Consider the following 16100-nt stretch of genomic DNA (forward strand, 5'->3'; position numbering starts at 1 on the left):
AATAATAAATATGCAAAGACTAACCTAAAATCTAAATATTTTGACCTCCGGCGGCGGCGGCGGGCGGAGGCGGCGACGGCGGCGAGCGGCGGCGGGCAGTGGCAGATTGTGTGTGGACTTGTGGTGGTTGAGAGTTGAGAATTGAGAGGTGAAGAGAAAACATAAAATAAAATAAAGAAAGAGGTGTGTTAGGGTTTTAATATTTAAAATTAGTTGACTTTGACTTGGTTTTAAAATTGTTGACTAAGTTTTAAAATTGTTGACTAGGTTTTTAAAATGGTTGACTACCGCCTCGCCCGCCTGCTCGCCGCCTCGCCCGCCTGCTCACCGCCTCGACCCGCCTACTCGCCGCCTCGACCCGCCTCGACACCCCTCGACCCGCCTCGATAGCCGCCTCATGCATAGGCGGTGCGGTCGAGGGCGCCTAGGCGGCCGTCTCGACCGCCATTTAGAACACTGATCTCAAATTTGTGTCTACCTTCTTCAACTGTTTCTGCTTCCCTGAATAATATTTCATCACCGTCTGAAGTACTGGCCACATTCCCTTGAGAACCCTTCTCAATACGCATACATTCTTTCTTGAAGTGCCCTATACCACCACATTTACAGCAGTAAATATTTTTCGTCTTACTTCTTGACTTTGATCTACATCGCCTTTGGCATCTACCTTTTATCATCAGTAAAGCCTCTGTTTGCTTTGAAGTTACCAACCTATCTTCCTTATTATTGCATTGAATTTCTTCTCTGAGAACCGCAGTTAAGACATCGTCGAAGTTTAAAGTCTGTGAGGATATTTTTGGTTAAATTGGTGATAAGTTGGTCATATGAATGTGGTAGACTTTGAAGTTGAAGCTCTGCACATTTTTTTTCCTCTGTTTTATGCCACATAGAAGTGAGTTGGGCAGATAGAGTGTTTAGATTGTTGATATGATCAGTCATTGATTAAGATTCCGTAATCCGAATAGTATAAAGTCTTGTCTTGAAGAAAATTTTATTGTGTAGTGATTTGATTTCGTACATCTTTGTCATAGTATCCCAGATAATTTTTGTTGTCTTTATCTCAGAGATACTTGAACGTACTTCGTCTATTATAGCGAAGTGTATTGACAACAACATTATCATTCATCTATTCCACTTTCCATCGTATGTCATTTCTCTCGATCTATCTCCAATAGCCGCCAAGTAATTCTCCTCTCTTAAAACTGCTTGTATCTTTATTTCCACATCATAAAATTGCTCTCATCGAACTTTGTTGTCTCGTACTTGTCTGTCTTATATCTACAACAATTTAGTAGACTGAACAAAATAATTATGCCTTAATAAAAAACTTAAAAAATTTTTCAGATGTGGAAGATCAGTCTAGGCTGCAACAACATAGAATTTTAAAAAATTTAAACCAAGGATTTGATACTACTTGTTGGTCCTAGGTGAAGCATCTTTAGATAATAATGTGAAAATAAAATATAAAATTGGACACCGAGATTTATTTGGAAAACCCCTAAAAATATCAGGGTAAAAGCCACGGACAAGATGAAAAAATTTCATTATAATATTTTACGGTGTATATTTACTTACTGTGTTTTCAAAGTGAACACACACTCTCTTGATACAAGAGAATAAACACAAAACAAATATTATAGAACTAAACACTCAAATTCTATGACATGAGAGAAAAAAACTGAGAATGAGATGAGAAATGGAGGTGAATTTATGCACCTATTTATAGTTGTTCTTCCTCGTGACCTCGTCTGAACGCAAAAGATTTCTGCACAATTTCATCATCTGAATTCACGATGCCAATTCCGTTCTTTCCGCTGCAAAATATGACTTGACTTGTTCCTCGTAATTAATGTGTACCTACCATTCATCATTATTTTGCCCACTGATACAAACTAGAGGCAGAAAATATAACGACCAAATAGATTGAATTAGTTTAGGGCTTCTTAATTTTTTTAAAAAACAGCGGGCACCCGACCAGGTTGGGTTAGGTGTCGGGTACTCATACTCGAATGCCCACCCCTAATCGTCAGAAATAGTAGTTTATACTAATGCATGGTGCCTGAGTATTGTGGTTTTGAAAGAGGTATGCTAAGTGTTTTGCTTTTATCTTGTTCAAAAAAATCAGTGGGAAATGAGAGACATGGATCTTCTGCTTAGTGTTTTATACGAGTGATCTCTTTTTATGTGTAAAATATATTCATTATACTGAATATTTTGTTTTGCTCTTATTTCCAGGTTATAATTGCCACAAATATTGCAGAAACGAGTATAACTGTAGACGACGTGGTGTATGTGGTAGATTGTGGAAAGCATAAGGAGAATCACTATAATCCTCAAAAGGTCTGTTCATGTCTTCATGTATTTCCTTTAGAAATAAGTTATGTTTTTTGTGACGAATTGTCCTAACAAACTTGCAGTGTGGATGAATTCTTATTTGGTTATTATATGCTTAAGAATATTTCACCAAAAGAAGAAGCTTTTCAGTTTTCAAGTGAGAGAACACTATAATTTGATCTTGCATTATGGTACTTAAGCTAGTTACCTCATTGTATCATTGATACACGTTCCAGAATGTGTTTTCCTTGTTACTTAAGCTAGTTACTACATTGCATCACTGATGCACATTGCAGAACATACATTTCTTGTTAACTTCAATGTTTCTGTTGGCCTTTATTGGATGGTTAAAAACTGAACTAGGATCTTTTATCTTCTTAAAAAATAGAATGTGAAATGACTTTTTTATGCTGATCGAGGGGTTTCTTGATTTGGTGGAACAAAGCTGTTTCAGCCACCACTATTTTCCACTAATGAATGCTAGATATTTTACATGCTTTGTCTCAAAAGTCGCCGGGTTTGTTCTGGTGTTAGTTCTAATTTTCCTCCTTTTGGGTAACACCGAAACAGGAAGCGACAATTCATAGTGTTTCGAAAACTTTATTATGGTAGTTGGAAAGTGATGTAGCCATCCTAGAAACCTAGATCTATCTAGGTATACAATGGGATGCAAAAAGATGCTATATGAAGTGACAACATTTAAATTACACAAGTGTAATAATGTTCATATAATATAAGTTAATTTTCTTTTACAACTGCTGACTCCTTTTTATCTAGGATATGTTATGACCTCTGTGAGTGTGTATGAATTGTTGATTTGGAAATCTGTTGAATTTGCATAACTTTTGATATCTATCTCTCAATACATACACTACGAACTGTGATTGATGCAAAAAGAAACTATCAAGCATGGTGGAAGATTGGATATCTCAAGCAAATTCTAGGCAAAGGCGAGGAAGAGCTGGACGCGTGAAGCCCGGAATTTGCTTTTGTTTGTATACTCGCCATAGATACGAAAAGTTAATGCGCCCATATCAGGTAATGACTGTTCTAGTAAGAAAGAATAAATAAATAGATGAGTATCTATGTAGATTATGTTACTGTACTTGACTCGCTTTGACCAAATTTATTCTGAATGTGTGTTAATGTGTTTTGGCCATCTAGATACCAGAGATCAAGCGAATGCCATTGGTTGAGTTGTGTCTGCAAGTAAAGATTCTCTCTCTTGGTGGCATAAAGCAATTTTTACTTGAGGTGATTTCTAATATTGTGCTATAAACCAGTTGTTTGTTTACTCATCTTTTAGATTTTGTTGCAAAGTTCTAATCTAACAGCATGTGCCTTTTGTCACTAAGTTTATTTGGTCCAAATTACCATTTTCAGGCTTTGGAACCTCCCAGGGAAGAGGCCATTGCCTCGGCAATTTCTTCTCTGTATGAGGTAATTGTTTCCCATTTTTTTCTGAATTGAGGCCAGAATGACCAATATGTTAGCGGAGGCACAGTTTTGCTTCTCTAGGGCTGATTACAAGGCCTTAATTCAATTGATAAACAAAACTGAAATTGCTTATTTTTTTGCACCTTTTAATATTAGATACATATATGCACACACACCCATATATATAGAGAGAGAATGGAAGAGCAACATCACATGTTCTGAAAGATAAATAAGAGTATGAAACCAAATCATGCATGTCTCTGTAGGTTAACAGACTTCTTCCATTTAACTTATATCTTCAATTTTGAAGTAACTTGCATTAAAATTTTCAGGTCCTCACATGTGATAATACTGGATGGAGAAGGCTTGATTTCAATTTTGGAAAACAATGTTTTTATTATTAAATTCATTTTTACCACTATTTAGACCCCAGACTGAAACCTCTCTTGGTTCAATGCTTTATTGGATTATAGGAAATAGCCAAAATCCTTCAATATGTGCACGGAATCCCAAATATCTACTAATTGATTTAGATACGGAAATAAGTTACGGATAATCGACTACTTAACATATTATCATAGGCCTTTTTTTTCCCGAATTTCCAAAAACTCTCCCTCAAACCATTGAGTACAAATTAGTTATTCCGGTCTTGTTTCCACAAGGATCAAATCCACTTTTATGTCTTTGTAAGAAAATCTACATCTCAAAACACAGTTGGAAGTTGGGCAAGTTGCAGGTTTACTTTTTCTATTTTAAATTTGATGAAATCCTGGCTAAAATATTATATTTTGCATCTTAATTTGACTGGATTGTGGAACATGTGATTGTTGGTGTACTATCACTTAATATATTAATGGACCTGTTTCGAAGCCACATTCAAGTTCGTCTTCAGTCTCTGTATCCAAAATTTAGCTCGCATGTTCCCCTTGCTATAGCTCTATGTTTTGTTTCTGCACTATTTAGGTAACTACATATTGTTTTTTGCTTCTCCATGTAACCAGATTCACCTTCCCTAGATTTTGGTGAAATAACCAGTTATAAACGTGCCATCCTTAGTGGATGATTCCTTAAATTTGTTACAATCAAAATACACAGTATCTATATAAGAATAGTTGGAACAACTAATTCCCCTGAATCTAGTGATCAAATCCTAGAATATCTACTAAATTGATGCAAATGAAAAAATACGTTGCAACTAGTGTAATCGCTAACCTACTATCATGGGAATTTATTATAACATAAACACTTGATTTATTTCATTGCACCTACCAATGTTTTTTAGAACTATGAACAGAGATGTTTCCGACTTCACCCAAACATATCTTTTCCTTACCTACGCATGGTTTCGGGCTAAGTTTATGGTAATGATATTTGATATCATCTAATGTTGTAGAGTTATTTTTTCTTATCGTTCACGCCAGGGAAAAACTTCCTATAATTTGTCTTTATGGCATTTGATTTCTGTGCTTCAATTGCCATGCTGAAGTTGAACTATCTCCATAGGTTGGGGCCATTGAAGGAAATGAAGAGTTGACACCTCTTGGCCATCATCTGGCGAGACTCCCAGTCGATGTACTTATTGGAAAGGCATGCATAATCAAACTTCTTTTTAATACTACCCAAAATCTTAAGAATTCAATATTGAAGTGTCATTTGCCAGATTCAAGGAAAAGATGACAGATTGATTTTATGTGCCATGCTGTTGCTTTAGTTATCAGCGGTAATTTTGATAATTATTTGACTGTGATATGAATGTACCTGTTATTTGGATCATTGGGTAGATGAATTGTTCAATGAATTAACATAGAGTTATGGTACTGAATATTAGTCAGCGGGTTGAGAATTTGTTCACGCTGAACCCAGCTGAATCAAGCCAATTTTTCCTTCACCATTGTCCCATGACTCCCATCGGAGTTTCGTTACATATGGCTGGCTGTTCACCGAGTGCAACCCAATTTTACAAGCACCTGAAGTATACACTGAATGAGGAAAACTTAATTTGTGCAGCGCAACTCATGTTTCTATCATATCACAGGCATCGGTTTTCCTCAATTTCGGACATGAGAAACCCCAATACTGTGCTACCATTGACTGTATCTGAGATGGCAAACATATTTTTGCACTCCCGTGCATCGAACAAACTCCAATATCGACAATGTTTACTCCCAAATTTTACTGTCCCATCAGCTGCCCTAAAAAGAATTATTGGTTGTAGATGAAATTACAGTTGATCTAGGACTGAAATAGATGAGGGGAGGTTTTATATCTTCTTGGCTGGGGGTGGAGGGAATACAAGATGAGAATCTCACTTACGTTCTCTCTAAATATGCTTTTCTTGTTTGCGATTTGGTGTAGATGAAATCCACTCAAGCACGAAGTTCAAGTACTCCTAGAGTTCATTCATATAGATATAGTTTAGCAAGAGCGAGCTGTTAACAGCAGAACATGTGTTAGGTATCCCATCTTTAAACATCAATTTTTACCTAGTGTTTTTTGTCATAACATTTCAACATTCTCATAGTGCCTAGGTAATTTTTTTAAATGGTCTTCTATTGTACCTCAAAAATTTATTCTTAATAAAATTTATGTTTCTTATAAAAAAAAAGAATTTTTTTTTAAATGGTCTTCACACTTTGATTGGTTAGTTTAGTTTAAGAATTATCGGCAGTTTGATTTCCTCATATCACTTTCTTCCCTTTGGGAAAAAGAGAGAGTAGAAAGAATAGAATTTATTATTATTTTATAACTTATTACAATAGTACATATAAATAAGAGCATAATTTCTAAATCTAGTAATAACATCCCTACAAAACTGGGATAGAATATTCACAATACAACTAACATAATCTGTCTGATTTATCTACTATATTAAAAGATTAATTCTAATAATATATTATCTACAGAATCTGACACTCTCCCTCAAGCTGGTGAATGGATATCGCCCATTCCAAGCTTGCTAACAATATTTGTGAACAAACTACTAGATAACGCCTTTGTGAATATATCTGCCGACTGATCCTTGGAAGAGACAAATGGAGTGCATATTAATCCACTTTCGAATTTTTTCTCTTTGATGAAGTGTCTATCGACTTCAACGTGTTTCGTACGGTCATATTGCACTGGATTGTGAGCTATACTAATCGCTGATTTATTGTCACAATATAACTTCATGGGTGTCTTCCACTTAATTCTCAAGTCATCGAGAATTATCTGCAACCATAGTAATTCACATATCCCAAAGCCATAGCTCGAAATTCTGATTCTGCGCTTGATCTTGCAACCACATTTTGCTTTTTACTTTTCCACGTCACTAGGTTTCCCCCCAAGAATGTGCAATAGCCGGAAGTGGACCTTCGATCATCCAAGGAGCACGCATAGTCGGCGTCTGTATAGGCTTCAAAAGTCGTTGCATCCCCTTTTGTGAATAATATGCTTTTTCGTGGACTGCCTTTAAGACAATGTAAGATCCTATGGACTGCTATGGACTGCCTTGAGGTGTTTTTCCTTCGGATTTTGCATATATCTGCTAACTACACTTACAGCATACGAAATGTCTGGTCTAGAGTGAGTTAAATACAGTAACCTCACAACCAGCCTCTGATAAGAACCTCTATCTATCACTGGGTCATTTGGTGCATCACATAGTCCGTGATTGACTTCAATAAGGGTGTCTGCCGGCTTGCATCCCATCTTTCCCGAGTCTTTCAACAAATCCATCACATATTTTTGTTGGGAAATGAATATCCCATGCTTTGAGTGAGCCACTTCAATTCCTAGAAAGTATTTTAACTTCCCAAGTTCTTTGATATCAAACTCTTTGAGTAGGCGCTGCTTCAGGTCCTGTATTCCTGCTATATCATTCTCGGATACTATCATATCATCAACATACACCAGCATAATAGTCACTCCCCCTTAAGGCGAGTGCTTCACAAACAAAGAATGATCCCCTTGGCTTTGTCTGTATCCAAAGCTAGTCATTGCTTAATGAGTCTTCCAAACCAAGCACATGGTGATTGTTTAAGGCCATAAAGTGCCTTTTTCAGCCTACACACCATCCTTTTTTTAGATTCAAAACCCGGTGGGATATCCATATACACTTCTTCGGCAAGATCACCATGAAGAAATGCATTCTTAACATCAAATTGGAACAGTTTCCACCCAAAATTTGCCGCTATTGACAGAAGGATCCGTACTGTGTTAATCTTTGCAACAGGTGCAAAGGTTTCCCAATAGTCAAGTAAATATGTTTGGGTGTATCATTTTGCAACTAGCCTCGCCTTATAACGTTCAATTGTCCCATCTGATTTATATTTGATAGTGAATACCCATCGACAACCAACCGGTTTAACATCGTCTGGCAAACTAACCAGTTCCCACGTTTCGTTTGTTTCAAGAGCTTCCATTTCTATTTTCATGGCATCTTCCCACTTCTTGTCTCATAATGCCTCTTATAGATTTCTTGGAATGGATATATTGTGAAGATTGGTCAACAAGGCTTTATGGTTGTGGGATAGGTTCTGATAGGTCATAAAATTATGTAAGGGATGTTTAGTACATGTTCTAATTCCTTTTCTTAATGCGATTGGCAAGTTCATGTCCTGGTCAACATTATCTAAGGTCTTAGAATCTGTTAAGATTTTGGGTTCAACGAGTATTTTACTCTCGGCTATGGCTTGGCCTTTTCCAGCTGATAGCGTGGAAATTTCAGGAACTCATGCAACATTCAGAGGTGGTGGTGCTACTGTAGAGGCTGGAATTTTTTTTCTGGAATAAGTTTTGAGTGGTTGTGTTGGGGTTTCTTTTTCCTTATCCACGATCAGATCACTTTGTGGGGCTGATTTGTCTGTTTGATCAGGAAGTACAGATGGTGAGTTGTGTAGTAGTGGCAGTGTGCTAGACTCGAAGGGAAGATCAAGTGAAAGGCTTATATCCCTCCCATCCCTATCAGTTTTGTTTTTTGGAGATTTTGAGGGAAAATAAGACTCATTTTCGACAAAGGTGACATCAGCAGAAACAAGAAAATTTCGAGTAGAAGGATTAAAGCACTTATATCCCTTTTGAGTAGAGGAATATACGATAAACACACATCGAAAAGCTCGAGGGTCGAGTTTACCTCTATTTTGGGAATGTATGTGAACGAAGACGACACTTCCAAAAATTCTAGGAACAAGATTATTAGACGCAATAAAATTAGGAAGAAATTTTATGAGAATTTCTATTGGAGTTTTAATCAAGAATACTAGTGGGAAGTCTATTAATAAGGTGTGCAGCTGTAAGGACAACTTCTCCCCAATAGTGTTTAGAAACAATTTTGTGAAACAAGAATGCTCTTGTGATATTTAGGAGGTGGCCGTTCTTTCGTTCAGCCACGCCATTTTGTTGTGGTGTATTGACACAAGAGGATTAATGCAAAATTCCTTCCTTTTGAAAGAAAGAGGAAAGAGGAAAACTGAAGTAATATTTGGCTTTGTCTGACCTAAATCTTTTAATTCCCACATCAAATTGCCTCTTAATCATGTTATAGAATTTTGGAAAAATAATGCTAACTTTGGATTTATTTTTCAAAGGGTAAATCCATGTCACGCGACTGCAGTCATCGATAAAAGACACAAACCACTTGGCACCAGAAATATTTTAAACACTAGAGGGACCCCATATATCTTTATGGATCAAAGAGAATGGAATACTAGTTCTTTTATTGCTTGCTGGAAATGAAACATGTTTGTCTTTCGCAAATTCACAATCATTACAATATAAAAACTCTTAATTTATTTTCTTTAAACCATAAAAGAAACATTAACTTAAGGACCCTAAAGGAAGGATGGCCTAAACGACGATGAAAAAGCCAATTTTTAAGAACAAGGGATGGGCTTATAAAGATATCACCTTGACCAGCAATGGTAGTGAAAGATTCATCAGCTAAGGTGATTTTCTTGTGGCTAGAGCATGGTGTGTAGGTAGAGAATGATTTGGAATTATAGGTCATGTGATTAGTGGCTCCGGAATAGATTATCCATAACTTAAGAGAAATCTTTTCAGAGATATTAACAGAGCAAAAAGTAGGAGCTAGTACCTGACGAGGAGGGTTTCTCAACTGACACTGAGAAATTTTTAACGCCTTGATCTCCTGCTCATTTAATCCCGCACCAAGGTTTTGTTCGCTTCCTTCATTGTTCGATGGTGCACTTACCATATGAGCCTTGCCTCCTTCATCAATGTTTCGATCAGGCCTACCATGCAGCTTCCAACACTGATCTTTGGTGTGACCGTTCTTTCTGTAGTAAGTGCAATATAGAGATTCACGACTGTTGAATCTTGATTTTTTGTGTTGATTGCTGAACTTGGATTCTTTTATCCCAGCCGTTTTAGCAACAAGTGCAGATCCTTCCTCTCCGCGTGTCTCGAGTATCACCCTTCTACTGCCTTCTTCTACCCGAATGGTAGATTGTTTCATGTAAGGAAGGCAGATCTGCTTTTCCTAAAATTTGCTCTCTGACTGCATCGAACTCCATGTTGAGGCCAACCAGAAATTCATAGGTTCGTTCCCTTTCAATAAACTGCTTTAAGACTGTAGCATCTGATGCACAAGTCATCTTAATGCACTGATGTTGATCCAGCTCTTGCCACAGTCCTTGTAAGAGATTAGCGTACTCTCTTGTGGTCTGATTTCCTTGCTTTGTTGTGTCGATCTTTGACTTAACTTCGTAAATCTGGGCTTTGTCATTGGCCCTGGAGTAAGTCTGTCGCATGGCCTCCCAAATTTCTTTGGCTGATCCAAGGAACATGCATGTATCGCTAATCTCTGGCAGCATCGAATTCATAACCTGACATTACCATGGAATCTTGTTCATCCCAAGATGCAAATTTGGGATCTTTCTCCGAAGGTCCAGTACCTGTTAAATGATCCAGCCGTCCTCGACCTTTCAAAAATGTCTTGACAAGTTGGGACCATTTCAAGTAATTTTTTCCATTCAATCTATGAGCAGAATGAAGATTTTGTAATTCCCTTATTGCTGCAGTATGTTCGACAGTGGAAACATCAGATCTAGGGCTTATTACAGTACTATCAGACATTTTGTTGGAGATGGATGAACTTCGCTCTGATACCAAAACAAAGAGTAGAAAGAATATAATTTATTATTATTTTACAACGGATTACAATGGTACATATAAATAAGAGCGTAATCTTCTAAATCTAGTAATTAGATCCCAACAAAACTGGGATAGAATATTCACAATATAATTAACATAATCTGCATGATTTATCTACTATAATAAAAGATTAATTCTAATAATATATTATCTACGGAATCTGACAGAGGCTAATGGATGGTTTTCACTTAGTATTTTATATGGTAATGGTAAACACCACCCATTGGATGCTCTGCTATGCATTAACATTTTTTGGAAGCCTTAATCTTGTGTTCTTGTTTGAATTGCAGATGATGTTATATGGCGGAATATTTAGTTGTTTGTCACCAATTCTTACCATTTCAGCTTTTTTGAGTTACAAGTCACCATTTGTACAGCCAAGAGATGAGGTAGTTATTTTAAGGCTCTGTAGATTTTTCCTTGAGTTCATTGAGGGAATGAATTTACAATGTAATGTACACAAAACAATTTGCAGAGAGAAAATGTTGATAGAGCAAAATTGGCTTTGCTGACTGATAAGGTAGGTGATATGGCTGTTCCAGTTGACACTATCCGGCATTCAGATCATCTAGTCATGCTGATTGCGTATCAAAAATGGGATAAAATTCTGACTGAGGTTGGTCTGTCTATACATTGCCGAAGGGCATATCTGTTATTCTGTTTGGCCCACCACCATACTATGCTTTGATTTATTTTTCCCAATTTCATAGTTACATGGCAACAAATTGAGTTCTTGCATGCAGCATTCTTGTTACTAGGCCAGTTTGGTGGCTATATTGCTTTTGTAAATGTTTCAACACTTTGAATTGAAACGATCATTTTAATGGTATACAGTGCCTGATTGTTGGCTTAAAGATGTGATAAAACTTCTAAAATATATTCTTTCGCTAGCCTGGTTTGGTTTGCCAATCTAATTTAAATATTCTAGCTGCCCAAAATTGGTGGAGATTCCCCATGTTTTGGGAGACGCCAGCAGTTTTTTCATATTTATTTAATTGTTGGTTTGATAAGGGAATCCACCTAAAATTAGTAAATCATACCACCCGAACTTTACCTTTTTGCCTGGTCGCTTCTCTATAGATTGAACATCTATTGGCTTATTCGTATTGCTATCTCAGTTTATGGGATGTCCTTATTTATTTAACATAAATTTTGAAGGTGATAACTTGTAATGTTTTTCAGCATGGAGTTCAAGCAGCTCAAAAATTTTGCAGTTCACATTTCTTAAGCAGCTCTGTCATGTACATGATAAGGTATAATGTCTGTCTCCTGTTGGTATTGACTTGTATACAACCATGGTTAATTATATTCTCTCTGGAACTTGTAGTTGAGAGTCTCTCTTGGGATTTGTGCTATAAAAAGCTTGCATAAACATAAAAATAGCTTAACTTACATCTTCTAGGAATGAATATAAAGTGAATTTTGCATTTAAACCAGCATGATATTATTCTAGGGATATGAGAATACAATTTGGTACGTTGCTTGCTGACATTGGGCTGATAAATATTCCGAGAGATTATCAGGTACTTTTGTTTCAGTTACCAAGACAAGCCATGGTTGTCAATTCTTGGGATTCATTCATGTGTTTGCTTTCTGTACTAGAGATTATTTTTCCCTCAGATAACTGTAATGAACACTCCGCGTGATTATATATTTCAGTTACTGAGTAATAACGAACATACAACTCCAAACTGAGAAAAAATCTTGTGTACAAGCGATTAAAAATATATTCTTGTCTAGTCTTATTTACCTGCTGTTGCAGATAATCTAGAAAAGCCAGGGAAACCGTTATTTGCATTAATTTGTGTTCTATCTTGATTCATTTGGATCTTGATTCTTTTGAAAAGTGGTTGAAGGATGGAAAGAAGACGGTTTGGAAGACAGATTTTTGTCAACTTAGATATATCATGATTCACACAATATGAGTGCATGGAATTCTGACCTTCTGGCAGGAATTCGTAGACATTTCTTCATGATGCTTGTTTTCCTGAGTTTAATGACTTTCCATTTAATTTTGACTGAGACAATATATAACAATTATATTTGTCATATTTGATGACAGAAAAGTATCATGTTTCGAACACCCATTTTCACATTGGTTCGAGAATTTCAGTAGAGATTTTGTTGATCTGTGTTAGTAATTTTCCTTACTGGAATGCTACATGTGGAAATCCCGTAGTTATTTTTCTAATCCTGGGACTTTGGCCACAAAAAATTGATTCCCATATTTGTTTGGAGTCTTTTGCATATTTTTTTGGGTTATCAGATCTGACACCAGGGGTAAATTGATAACACATTTGATGTGTATAGATATCTTGATGACTGTACGAGTTATTTTGGTGAGAGACCGATATTTTCCCTGTATTTCTGACATTGACTTTTGTTCTGAAAGCTTTGCATTCCAGCTTGCATTTAATTTAGTATATTTTTTCCGAAGCAGTTTGGCCGTAAAAAGAAAGAGAAACTTGACAGTTGGCTTTCAGATTTTTCACAACCATTCAATAAACACTCAAGTCATTTTGTTGTAGTGAAGGTAAAATTATTTCGCCATCCTCAAGTTCCATCAACTTGATTATCATGTGCCATTGGGTCTCAAAATCTGTTTAAACATCATAGTTAGAGTGCATTATTAATGTATATTCGTATTTGTCAATAGATTTGTTTCCGATGTCTTCTTAGCGGTTGACTTGTGATTTATGCCTGCCCGTGAATTATTGGATCACATCCATCATCCTGTTATTTTAACTTACCTGACACTACTATAACATAATAGTGTATGTAACATTTTTAGTTATCTCATCTCATGTTATCGAGTTTACCTACACAAGAAATGAGAGTGTCATTATTCAATATCCTGTGAAGGAGTCAATGCATGGTTTACTAGAAAAAGCGGTCAAACCTGATAGATTTTGTATTAGCCTGTAGGTGTTATGGATTTAACAAGTATTGACCCACCATCCAACATTAATTGGCAGTTAGAACAATAGGAAATAGACAAAGTTGAAAAACCAAAACTTATGATGTCTTTTCTTTCATGGGCTGTGGAATTTTTTTTGGCTCTTCTGATCCTCAAGGTACATATTCAGGCAATAATTTGTGCGGGTCTCTATCCTAACGTGGCCAAAATTGAAGGAAGCAATGCAATAGGTCGTTCAGTATGGTATGATGGAAAAAGAGAAGTTCACATACACCCTTCTTCTGTTAACAGTAACCAGAAAGCATTTCGATATCCATTTCTTGTCTTTCTCGAAAAGGTTCGTGCTTTTTGACTCTGTGGATGGATGCTGACACCCCCACCCACTGCCTACCAAAGAACATAATTTTTTTTTTACTGTAAAACAAAATTAATGAAATAAATAAATAAAAGAAAAAATAGAAGGGAAATTTTTTTCTACATTGATTTATAAACCCTCTTATAAATCATATTTTCCTATGGGGAAAAATTTACACTGATTTTTCTAATGGAATTTTTTTTAACAATTATATGTATAACCTTCTTATAAATCATAATTTCAGGTAGAGACCAAGAAAGTATTCCTGCGAGACACAACAATTGTTTCCCCCTACTCTATTTTGTTGTTTGGGGGATCAATAAGTGTTCAGCATCTGGTATCTTTTTTCTTCAACTCAAGGATTTTATTGGGATTTCATTGTCGTTTCTTATGTACACTAATTTACTAATGGTTTGTAATGGTGTCTGCTCTTGATATTACAGACTGGACGAATCGTTGTAGATAATTGGCTGACAATGGAAGCGCCGGCTCAAACTGCGGTCCTCTTCAAAGAACTTCGCTTAACTCTACATTCTATTCTAAAGGGGCTCATTAGTAAGCCACAGGTACCATATTTGTGCATTGCTATATGATCCTTCTAGTTGCAAATGATGCTGAATGTTCACTTGACCTTGAACCTCCTTTCCAAGACATCCTAATATGATTTATGGCTAGACCTAATTTCCACCCTCCGCACATATATGTATTGCTTTGAAGAAAGTGCGCCTTTTTTTGTAACGATCATGGGCCATTAGGCTGAACCAACATAGGCTTCGGCCCATATCTATGCACTACTACTGATCATGGGTCGTTAGGATGGTCCAACATGAGCCGTAGTCCATGTCCATGCACGGTCACTTATAGAATATTTCAGCCAAACTTAACTTCATAAAAATGTTTACCTTTTGCTGACATTGTCTTGTTCATAATATTATTTGTTGTCAATATCTTTTCTAGTACTTGTGCCAATTTTCCAACTTAAAGCCTGCCAGTGATGAACTTTTGAACGACGAGTCATTCGTTTTTTAATCATAAGTATGAAGATGAAGTTTGGTAATGAATGGTTTCAAAAAAAAGTTTGGTGATGTTTTGAGACGAATTTTGGGAGGTTGTATTTGAATCAATGATTTTCCGCTCATTCCCTTTCTGTTTCTGCAGAATTCGTCCATGGCGGATAATGAAGTTATGAGATCTATAATTCACTTGTTCCTGGAAGAGGATAAACCGATCCCTTGACTTTGTTCAATCCTCATCTGCTGCAGATTTAAGCAAGATGACTCAAAGTAAGCAGTGTTATTTCTGTTACAAAATCGTTTGATACATAAGAATAGGTGGTTGTCCCTTTTAGACATCATTCATCTCTGAAAGGATGGAATAATCCTGGGATACCCTGCATTAGATTCACTCAAGAATAAGGAACATAGCCTATTTGGTAGATCCGCAAATAAAAGATTCGACTTTTATGCCTTGAGTAGTTGAGTTGGTAAGTTTGTTTAGTTTTTAAACTAGAAACGTTATTAAGTATTTCACAATTTGCAGCTAGCTTAGGAGTGATCGAGCATTGATATACTTATTGAAGGAGCTAAAAAACCCTCCCAGCCTACCTCGTACATCATATTTCAATTTCGATGACTCATCCCTTTGTAATTTTTCCTTGAGAGAGATTTAATAAAATATGAATTTTCCCATTTTGTGAAAATTTTAGGGGGACTTGTCAAAAAATCACTATTCTCATTCTCAATTTTCTCTTTACTTCCTACCCCACTAAGACTTTGTTTCAACTTCCCATATCTTTTAAATTTTCAATTTTACCCTTATATCTTTATTTTAAATAATTGATTTTTCATTTTTAATAATGGTCCATCATGCTTCCGTAAAATAAATTAAATCTTTTACCTCTTTGAC

The 16100-nt window shown here is 36.2% G+C and overlaps 1 protein-coding gene across 5 annotated transcripts in view; it reads left to right on the plus strand.

Moving 5' to 3' along the window:
• LOC140814443 (DExH-box ATP-dependent RNA helicase DExH7, chloroplastic) overlaps positions 1-15894 on the plus strand; it is a 34664-nt gene extending 18770 nt beyond the window's left edge. For 3 of the 5 annotated variants that reach the window (XM_073173429.1, XM_073173432.1, XM_073173433.1), the window contains exons 21-34: positions 2236-2340; positions 3232-3372; positions 3499-3588; positions 3718-3774; positions 5275-5358; positions 11214-11312; positions 11399-11539; positions 12106-12176; positions 12377-12446; positions 13361-13456; positions 14010-14177; positions 14440-14532; positions 14639-14761; positions 15354-15666. In XM_073173429.1, the coding sequence (XP_073029530.1) occupies positions 2236-2340; positions 3232-3372; positions 3499-3588; positions 3718-3774; positions 5275-5358; positions 11214-11312; positions 11399-11539; positions 12106-12176; positions 12377-12446; positions 13361-13456; positions 14010-14177; positions 14440-14532; positions 14639-14761; positions 15354-15431 (1416 nt within the window). In that variant the 3' untranslated portion in view covers positions 15432-15666. Of the gene's footprint in view, positions 1-2235; positions 2341-3231; positions 3373-3498; positions 3589-3717; positions 3775-5274; positions 5359-11213; positions 11313-11398; positions 11540-12105; positions 12177-12376; positions 12447-13360; positions 13457-14009; positions 14178-14439; positions 14533-14638; positions 14762-15353; positions 15667-15734 lie in introns of those variants that run through there. The other 2 variants (XM_073173430.1, XM_073173431.1) reach the window with 2 other exon arrangements.
• The last annotated feature ends 206 nt before the right edge of the window (positions 15895-16100 follow it).

Source organism: Primulina eburnea, chromosome 15, assembly GCF_022965805.1.
Source record: "Primulina eburnea isolate SZY01 chromosome 15, ASM2296580v1, whole genome shotgun sequence".
Taxonomy (NCBI): domain Eukaryota; kingdom Viridiplantae; phylum Streptophyta; class Magnoliopsida; order Lamiales; family Gesneriaceae; genus Primulina; species Primulina eburnea.